This window comes from Triticum dicoccoides, chromosome 1B (genome assembly GCF_002162155.2).
Source record: "Triticum dicoccoides isolate Atlit2015 ecotype Zavitan chromosome 1B, WEW_v2.0, whole genome shotgun sequence".
Taxonomy (NCBI): domain Eukaryota; kingdom Viridiplantae; phylum Streptophyta; class Magnoliopsida; order Poales; family Poaceae; genus Triticum; species Triticum dicoccoides.
In genome coordinates, this window is record NC_041381.1 from 508,989,219 (window position 1) to 508,999,737 (window position 10,519).

General features: G+C 41.8%; 1 protein-coding gene across 2 annotated transcripts in view; it reads right to left on the reverse strand.

Moving 5' to 3' along the window:
- LOC119345318 (embryogenesis-associated protein EMB8-like) overlaps positions 1–4,906 on the reverse strand; it is a 6,482-nt gene extending 1,576 nt beyond the window's left edge. Inside the window, exons 1-12 of one of the 2 annotated variants that reach the window (XM_037615452.1) lie at positions 4,503–4,906; positions 4,311–4,400; positions 3,804–3,871; positions 3,632–3,723; positions 3,410–3,499; positions 3,134–3,256; positions 2,972–3,049; positions 2,622–2,707; positions 2,106–2,154; positions 1,923–1,979; positions 620–750; positions 453–536 (exon numbers count right to left, since the gene is read on the reverse strand). In XM_037615452.1, the coding sequence (XP_037471349.1) occupies positions 453–536; positions 620–750; positions 1,923–1,979; positions 2,106–2,154; positions 2,622–2,707; positions 2,972–3,049; positions 3,134–3,256; positions 3,410–3,499; positions 3,632–3,723; positions 3,804–3,871; positions 4,311–4,400; positions 4,503–4,747 (1,193 nt within the window). In that variant the 5' untranslated portion in view covers positions 4,748–4,906. Of the gene's footprint in view, positions 1–452; positions 537–619; positions 751–1,922; positions 1,980–2,105; positions 2,155–2,621; positions 2,708–2,971; positions 3,050–3,133; positions 3,257–3,409; positions 3,500–3,631; positions 3,730–3,803; positions 3,872–4,310; positions 4,401–4,502 lie in introns of both variants that reach the window. The other variant, XM_037615446.1, reaches the window with a different exon arrangement.
- Positions 4,907–10,519: the final 5,613 nt, after the last annotated feature.

Below are 10,519 nucleotides of genomic sequence, written 5' to 3' on the forward strand. Positions count from 1 at the left end.
TAGGTGAAAGAAGAAACAACAAGGTGCAAAAGCGGAAATGGAGACGGTCAACGCTGACCTCTTTTTAGAAGAAAAGTAAACAGTTACAAACTCCTCAAAAAATCTGAAAATAATTATACATGTACATATAGATGTCTAGTAGTATGTACGTATGGATTTCCATCAATATATCTTTTCAGCTCTGGTGTATGCAAAAAGGAAAAATATGTGGATCACAGTTAACTTTTCTTTTTTTGGAGCCATGAATGTTTTTTGTGTGTAGCCTACAAATTGACAGATTTTGAAGTAAAACTTTACAGTTATGTAGAACACATCCATATGTATCCACTATTTTCTTTTGGATATTTTTCAAACTCCACACTATTTTTTTTGCATTTTCCAAAATACCAGGCTCTATGGAGCCCACGAGCCAAATTGCTGCACTCCAAGGAGGTTTTGTGAATGAAACTTACCATAGTCTTCCAGCAGTTAGGCCTTGAAAAAAACCAAGATGGCCACCATTAGGTGTAGTTGCCAAAACAATATTCTTATTTGCCCTTAATCATAAAATGCGGACTTCATCAATACACAGAACTAGAAATGTTCAAGATAGTGAGCTTGTGTAAGACTAGTTACTTGCCTGCATTCATCCCAGGGAATGGCCTCCCTTGTGCAAAGGGGGTCATCTAAAGCACTGATACAAAGCAACGGAACAGACACATTACCAATATAGTTTGCACAGCTGCACTTGCGGTAGAATGTGTCCACTGTCTGGAAAAATGATTAGTCGGTGCGTCAGTTTTATTACTTATCCGATACTTAAGCTATTACAACCGCAGGAGGAACAAACATCAATTCCCAAGAACAAAACTTGACTTCAAAAGATTCACAGCATTATTCTCGATTTGCATTAATAAGTTGGTTGGCTCAAGCATTTGGTTCATGTTTGAATTAATTTGAATCTAGATTGTAAATAAGCTACAGTACACATTCGAGTAAGGCAGGACTGCCTGATATTCCTAATAATGGCCGTCACATATCCATTATTATGCTGCCTTGCAATAAATGCCACAGCTAATAGTATCCATTTTATTCTTCTTTCCCAATGAAAAATCTGCGAAGTCCAAGGGTCCATCTAAAGCGTGAAACCTGGACCCCAACTATTACTACAACTACCAGCAGCATGCATTTCAAGCTGTGCTTGTCAAATGCAGATTCAGTCCATTCAACTGGTGAGGCCACAATGTCATAACCAGTCCACCCTCAATAGAATCAAAGTCTGCTGTGAATGTGATCAAGAAAGAATCTCAAGTCTCAACTGCTCAAATATGGGATAACCGGATAAACCCCATTTTATGCCCCCTGTATTTTGCCATTTGATTGCTCACTAAAACTAACCCAATGGTTTGCTATTTTAAGTTGCAAAGTAGGAGTTCCCTGGGTCAATCTCAACTGATCCGTGATTATGTATTGTGATATTACTGGCACCTCAGATTTATTTTAATTTTTAAATTTTTCAAGGTTATAGAAGTTCTGCTTGGTGGAAATGGCTAGAATTCTAGCATGGTTCTTGTGGGACAGCGCAAGGAAGTTGAAAAATTGGTCCAGTGCAAATTAGGTACTTCCAACTAGTTAACGACTACCCAACTTCTTTTACGAATATTTGGTTACTTATCTCCAAAAAAATGATTTGACACACTAGTTTATGAGAAACTATAATTCAGGTTCGCATTCCCTCCTAGTTCAAAATTTAAGGAAGCGATCCACAATTTTTTCTTCTTGAACAAAACAAATGTGATTTTGCATCATTCAACTCTAACCCTCATTATACAGAGAACAATCATTAACGTATTTAATCAAGTAGTAATGAGAGGAACAATAAAACTTGATGCAACTTATTATTTTAGACGAAGTAATATTATTGCTAGCATTAGAAATAATACCTCGTACTTTGCAACAACACAAGTTGCATGATGGTCAAATTCCCTGGTAGAGCGTGACTGATAAGGAGGGAAAAGGAAAGGATAATCACGGCCCTTTTCTGTGACCACCATATTACTATGATAACTGCTATTGACCATGTAACTATGAAAAATATTAGACCAGCAGGTTAGCACATTGCATACCGACGTAATAGCTTCCCAGTTTGCAAGTCGTGCCAAGACTGGTTGATGTCTGCAAAAAAATAAAGAAAAGGCCAAGAGATGTTCATAACAGTCTGGACCCGACTGATCTGTGCAGAGGCTAAGGGATCCCATGGTCATTTTCACGATAATGTCTCCAATGATTTGCAAACGAAAAAAGTAAGTTTCAACTAGGATCACAAAACATAACTGATAAAGCCTATATCTTGGACTGTTTGCTACTGTGACCAACGGTTATCCATCACCATTAATGTTTGTTGGCTTGTAACTCAAACAAAGGATACACTGTTTGTCTCATTTGAGAAGTTCAAAATTGTATCAAAGAACAATCTAATTAGCTGTTGCAAAGAACATTGTCCTAAATAGTAGAGATCCATATTATATAGGTAAATCATCATGGAAAATAATATAAATATGAAATGATTTCTTCTGTAATCAATAATCTCGATTACCACCAAAGTATGGGAATGTTTAAATGTCTCAAGAGGAAATACATACAGTTTTGCATATCCTTTGAGACCAATTGCAAGAGCTTTATCGTAACAACGCTGCACTAGCTTGCGAGAAATAAATCTGCTAGTCACCTGCAAATGTGGTATACCAAATTAATATGACAAAAAGCAAACTGAAGTCTAAGGGTAGTGTTAGTAAGCCAAAGCACTACGCGAGTATCATTTGTTGTTTAGCCTTTAGTGTGCAAACAAAAAGAAATAGAAGAAATAGAGAGCCGATGTTATTTGAACACCGTGCACTGTAGAGATTCAGATAAAAGTATTCCTGCATAAGAAGAACAATAATCCACAAATGTGTAAAAGATCTGCACAATAGGCTAACTGTGGCTCACTAACCAGAAGATCCCAGGGTGAACAAATAGATGCAGCACCAGCTATAGGAATACTTTCACCCTCTTCTCCCAGATACTTGACCTGAATGTGCAATGTAAACAAGTATGGAATTAAACTAGGTTTTAGAATATTAATTGATGTAAAAGAATATATAACAAGGTCTACCAGAATATTGGCGCCTAAGCTTGTCCCAACAGTGAATAGTGGAGCCTCTGGGTACTTTTGATGAAGGTAATTAACAACTTCACGAATATCTTCTGTCCATCCGCCATTGTAAAAGCAATCGGACTGCCAGAGAAAAAAAAACCAAGAGTTGTGTAAAAATTGCAAGCTGAACATATCCAGCCTCTGATGTCAATGAAGTCCTTTTAGGTGTCAGGTCGTATATTCAAGGTGTAACAAGTGCATAATTGATTTATCATATTGCGTGAGAGAACTTACTGTTATGGAGATGCCACCCAGACCCCTGTGATTGCCTACAACAACATTCCATCCATTGCTCGCCATAGAAAAGACCAAGTGTTTCACATACTAGACATCAAAACATCTTGTTAAAATCAACTAATAAAGGTAGCCCAACACCATGTGTGGGTCTGGGTCATAATATCAACTTCAGTTATTATTTGAACCAATCAGTTTGGTAAAGCAACTATCAGAACTTACAGCGGCAGTAGAATCACTAGTTAATCCAGGCACCACAACAACAATGGGTGTTGAATCATCACTAGAAATAGTTCCATCACAAGAACTACCATCTGCAGCTGCAACATACCACAAATGGTCAGGCACCCCCTTGCTTGCCGAGCAATCTCGAACTATCTAAAATTCTCAGAACCTTCCCAGTCAGAGGCTAGTAGCCAATCCAAAGCAATGGTTCCACCATCACGAACTGTGTACAGCTGCCTGCAATACAACGAGTTCAATCAATGTACTAACTAGAATTGTGAGCCTAACTCTAACTTCATCTTGTGAGGTTCAAACACACGTGGGTATCTGGCCTATGGAAGGTAGCGTTCGACAGGAGTATGCTGTAAAATTACTCAAACTGAGACAGGTGAACGCCTAAACATTTTCTAGAAGCCTGCAGATTCGTAATTAATTATTATTTCGATCATCTCTATTTTTCCTCTGGAAAATGTAGGGCGGAGTAATATAAACAGCATTGTTGGATGACCAAAATTGTACAACATAACAGTTGCATCAGAATCACCCACCCAATGTACAATCGCAATCTACGAACATAAGTGGAGGGACACCATGAACAAGTAGTACACCTTTGACTGGACAAGTGGCGCAATCAACTGTTAATGCGGCACATACAACAAGGATTTACTTAGCCTACCTTCTATACGTGACCGAAGGCGGCCTTCCCCAGATGCCCAGGAACAGCGTCTGCAGATGAGGGCTCGCCAGCCACGGCGTCGCCAGGTACCTACGCGGGCAAATATCGCAATATTTTGGAGGGCATCAGATCAAATTTCTTCGAGCAGAGACGAATTGACGATCCACAGGCCCGAAAGTACTCTAGTCCCACCTGCCGTGGAGGGAGCGGCACTTGGAGGCGACGCGGTGGTAGACCTGGGAGTCCGGGTGGAAGGTGAGGGCGACGCGGCCGCCGCGGAGGCCGCGGAGCAGGTCGCCGAGGACGTGGAGCTCGAGGAAGCGGTAGAGGAAGGCGGCGGCGAGGGCGAGGGCGGCGAGCGCGTAGCGGTCGAGCGGCACCAGCGCCGCCGCGCGGAGCAGCAGCTCGGCGGCCGAGTCCTCGCCCGCGGTCGCCATCGGGCCGGGATTCTGCTGGCGCGTTCGATGTCGATGGCGGGGAGGGGGCACGCACGCGTGCCAGTGATGCTGGATTTTATTTTTCCCTATGGTGGTGTGGCATGTGTGTTTTTCTCGAGACGTTACGGGAGAATGATGCCGTTCGTGGAGGAAGAGATGTGAGCTGTTTCGTCGGTTTGGACTGACGGAGAGGACGAGCGGTGCGCGGGGGGCGACGGGCGGGAGCGCATCTGATGCGAGACTTTGGACTTGTGCCGTTGTGTGCTCATTTCGTGCTTTCCTCGTGCCTGATCTGGGAATTAGAGGGTGGATACAGAAGCGATATTTAGAGTTCGTGTGGGGCATATGCCGGAGGACATCTGGGCCTGGAAGCATGATAAATTGAGAAATTTCTCTGTTCGGTCCGCATACAATGATACAAAGCTCTACTGCAGTTGAAGAGACAAAATGAGAGTGCATCCACCTTCATAACTGCTTCTATTAGTTATTGGCAGAAGTTATGGGAAATTTCAGTGCCACCTAAAGTTCGTAATTTCTGGTGGAAGGTTATTCACAAATTTGTGCCATGCCGTTCGGTTCTGTAGAAGCGTTATATTGAGAAGATACCAAACAATAACACATGCACTGTTCTTTTGTACATGGGCCAAGGTTTTTTTGTCTGAACTGGAGCGTTTCTTTCCGGACAGAATTCCCGTTCTTCATCCAGACTCCTGGCCTATTGATATTGTTGATAACAAGAAAGTTCCAGAATCACTTGCTGCCATTATTTTTTTTTTAAGAAAAAAAGGATGACCCCCGGCCTCTGCATCTGGGAGATGCATACGGCCACTTTATTGATTATTCTCAAGGACCTTACAAAGTATTACAATAATGTGCCTAAATCCACCATCTTGGCAACATATGCCGCTACTCCTATCCAAAATGATGAAGGGGTGCTAGCTGGGCCACTACCCAAACCACTCACCTAAGCCTAACATCAAAAGCCGGAAGCCGAAACACATTCGGAAGCCCCAGCCGAGCCACATACCCGGTCTGGGGCACAATCCGGTCAGACGCACTCGTGTGTCGTCGCCGCCATCTTCCACAGGTCCGTCTTCAGATCAAATTGAGGCTTCTACCTTGTCTGGCCACTCAGCCATCGACGTCACCACGGCACCAGACAGCTTCGTCCTCCTGCACGAGTCCATGGCCACACATCGGATGCCGAATTTCCACTGCGCCACGCCGCCGAGATACACCGTCATCAATGAGTAGGATGAAGCACCGCTCCGCCGAGACCGGCAGGGCTCCTGAAGACCAATCCGCCGCCAAGCAACCAAAGCATCACATCCACCCCAAGCTCACCACGAACGACACCCCCAAGAAGGTGACGACGCCGGGAGCGCCACTGTCGCTCGATCCGGCAAGGATTTGGGCTTTCGCCCGGCATACGAGCTGGGTGGAAGGAAGAGGGGAAGGAGGCAACCTGGACGGCGCCTACAAGAAGGGTACTGATACGTCCATTTTGCATCATGCTTTTATATCAATATTTATTGCATTATGGGTTGTTATTACACATTATATATCAATACTTATGGCTATTCTATCTTATTTTATAAGGTTTACCATGAAGAGGGGAAATGCCGGCAGCTGGAATTCTGGCTGGAAAAGGAGCAAATATTGGAAACCTATTCTGCACTGCTCCAAAAGACCTGAAACTCCACGAAACTTATTTTTGAAATTAATAAAAATTATTGAGCGGAAGAAACACCTCAGGGGGCCCACACCCTGGCCAGGAGGGTGGGGGCGCGCCCCCTGTCTCCTGGGCCCCCTGGTGGCCCTCCGGTGTCCATCTTCTGCTATATGAAGGTTTTTACCCTGAAAAAAATCGTGGGCAAGCTTACGGGATGAAACTCCGTCGCCACGAGGCGGAACCTTGGCGGAACCAATCTAGAGCTCCGGCAGAGCTGTGCTGCCGGGGACACTTCCCTCCGGAAAGGGGAAATCATCACCATCATCATCACCATCATCATCACCAACGATCCTCCCATTGGGAGAGGGTCAATCTCCATCAACATCTTCACCAGCACCATCTCCTCTCAAACCCTAGTTCATCTCTTATATCCAATCTTGTATCCAAAACCACAAATTGGTACTTGTGGGTTGCTAGTAGTGTTGATTACTCCTTGTAGTTGATGCTTATTGGTTTACTTGGTAGAAGATCACATGTTCAGATCTTTAATGCATATTATTACTCCTCTATTATGAACATGAATATGCTTTGTGAGTAGTTACATTTGTTCCTGAAGACATGGGTGAAGTCTTGCTATTAGTAGTCATGTGAATTTTGTATTCGTTCAATATTTTGATGAGATGTATGTTGTCTCTCCTCTAGTGGTGTTATATGAACGTCGACTACATGACACTTCACCATTATTTGGGCCTAGAGGAAGGCATTGGGAAGTGATAAGTAGATGATGGGTTGCTAGAGTGACAGAAGCTTAAACCCTAGTTTATGCGTTGCTTCGTAAGGGGCTGATTTGGATCCATATGTTTAATGATGTGGTTAGGTTTACCTTAATACTTCTTTTGTAGTTGCGGATGCTTGCAATAGTGGTTAATCATAAGTGGGATGCTTGTCCAAGTAAGTGCAGTACCCAAGCACCGGTCCACCCATATATCAAATTATCAAAGTACCGAACGCGAATCATATGAGCGTGATGAAACTAGCTTGACGATAATTCCCATGTGTCCTCGGGAGCGCTTTTCTCATTATAAGAAATTGTCCAGGCTTGTCCTTTGCTACAAAAAGAATTGGGTCACCTTGTTGCACCTTATTTACTTTCATTGCTTGTTACTCGTTACAATTTATCTTATCACAAAACTATCTGTTACCTACAATTTCAGTGCTTGCAGAGAAAACCTTACTGAAAACCGCTTATCATTTTCTTCTGCTCCTCGTTGGGTTCGACACTCTTACCTATCACTACGATAGATCCCCTACACTTGTGGGTCATCAAGACTCTTTTCTGGCGCCGTTGCCGGGGAGTGTAGCACTTTTGGTGAGTGGAACTTGGTAAGGAAACATTTATATAGTGTGCTGAAATTTTCTGTTACTTGTCACTATGGAAACTAATCCTTTGAGGGGCTTGTTTGGGGCATCTTCGCCCCGACCAGTAGAGCAAAGAGTTGCTCCTCAACCTACTGAACCTACTGAAAATGTTTACTTTGAGACTCCTTCGGGTATGATAGAGAAACTGCTAGCTAATCCCCTTGCAGGAGATGGAACATTGCATCCCGATTTACACCTTATCTTTGTGGATGAAGTTTGTGGATTATTTAAGCTAGCAGGTATTCCCGATGATGTTGTCAAAAGGAAGGTCTTCCCTTTATCTTTGAAGGGAGATGCATTGACATGGTATAGCCTATGTGATGATATGGGATCTTGGAATTATAAACTATTGAAGTTGGACACCAGAAGTTCTATCATATGCATCTTGTTCATCGTGATCGTAATTACATATATAATTTCTAGCCTCGCGAAGGAGAAAGCATCGCTCAAGCTTGGGGAAGGTTTAAGTCAATGTTATATTCATGCCCCAATCATGAGCTCTCCAGAGAAATGATTATTCAAAAATTTTATGCTCAGCTTTCTCTCAATGATCGCACCATGCTCAATACTTCCTGTGCTGGTTCTTATATGCTGAAGACTATTGAATTCAAATGGGACTTATTGGAAAGAATTAAACGCAACTCTGAAGGTTGGGGTTCTGACGATGGTAAGGAGTCAGGTATGACACCTAAGTTTGATTGTGTTAAATCTTTTATTGATACCGATGCTTGTCGTGGATTTAGCGCTAAATATGGACTTGTAAAATAAGAGAGAATAGCCATAAGTATTGTGGCATAACGTGTAATAACAGCCCATCATGCAATAAATATTGATATAAAAGCATGATGCAAAATGGACGTATCAACTCCCCCAAGTTTAGACCTTGCTTGTCCTCAAGCGGAAGCCGAAATCGAAAAATATGTCCACATGTTTAGAGATAGAGGTGTCGATAAAAATAAAATACGGACATGAGGGCATCATGATCATTCTTATAACAACAACATATATAGATTTTGGCATATGATTTCTCATGCTCAAGTAAGAATCTATTCACAATGTCAAATATGGAACATAAACTTCATTGAGAACTAACAAACTACAATCTCAGTCATTGAAGCAATTGCAATTTATCATAACATCAGAAAGAGTCAAGAATAGAGCTTTTCAGTAAGTCCACATACTCAACTATCATATAGTCTTCTACAATTGCTAACACTCACGCAATACTTATGGTTATGGAGTTTTAAATCGGACACTGAGAAAGATAGGGGCTTATAATGTTGCCTCCCAACGTATTCACCTTTAGGTGATGTCAACAATAATAATCCACGCTAACGAACATCCAATTGGATATATATATCAGGATCTTTCCAACACGAGGTGCTCGCCAAAGGATAAAATGAAAAAGGGAAAGGTGGAGATCACCTTGACTCTTGCATAAAGTAAAAGACATAAAGTAAAATATAGGCCCTTCACAGAGGGAAGCAGAGGTTGTCATGCGCTTTTAGGGTTGGATACACAAAATCTTAGTGCGAAAGAACGTCACTTTATATTGCCACTTGTATACGGATCTTTATTATGCAGTCCGTCACTTTTATTGCTTCCATAACAAGCTCGTATAAAGTTTATTTTCTCCACACTAATAAGTCATGCATATTTAGAGAGCAATTTTTATTGCTTGCACCGATGACAACTTACTTGAAGGATCTTACTCAATCCATAGGTAGATATGGTAGACTCTCATGGCAAAACTGGGTTTAAGGATATTTGGAAGCACAAGTAGTATCTCTACTTGGTGCTAGGATTTTTTGGCTAGCGTGAGGGGGAAAGGCAAGCTCAACATGTTTGAATGATCCATGACAATATACTTTAACTGAGATGCGAGAAAACATAAACAATTACATTGTCTTCCTTGTCCAACGTCAACTCTTTAGCATGTTATACTTTAATGAGTGCTCACAATTATAAAAGATGTCCAAGATAGTGTATTTATATGTGAAAACCTCTCTTTCCTTATTACTTCCTATTAATTGCAACGATGACCAAAACTATGTTTGTCAACTCTCAATAACTTTTAAACCTCATACTTTCTATATGTGAAGTCATTACTATCCACAAGATCAATATGAACTCTTTCATTCTTTTTATATTCTTTCTATTTTTCTCAATATCATAGCAAGATAGCAAAGCCCTTTGACTCAACACTAATTTTTATTATAGATAACTCACGGACTCAATTACATAGAAATCACAAAGCAAAACTCAAAACTAATTCATACCAAGACTTTAATCTAGTAGATCAAGATATTACTAAAGGATCGAACTAAATAAAAGTGATGGTGATACGATACCGGGGCACCTCCCCCAAGCTTGGTAGTTGCCAAGGGGAGTGTCCATACTCATGTGATTATGTCCTCGGAGGTGGTGAAGTAGGATTTGTTGATGATGTAGGCTTGTCGTCCATCTTCCAAGGCATAGGCTCACCATCATAGAAGGATGATTGAGTCTCCGGGATCCTCAAATCTGCAGCCAAACTCAACATCTTGAATCTATATTCATACTCACAGTTTTGATTTTGCAGGTCATAGATCTGTGTTTGGAGGTGCTCGATTTTCTCTTGAAGCTTAAAGATGGTCTCCCCAATGATCTTGGCGTACAACTTATGGTTGTTGGTAAACTCC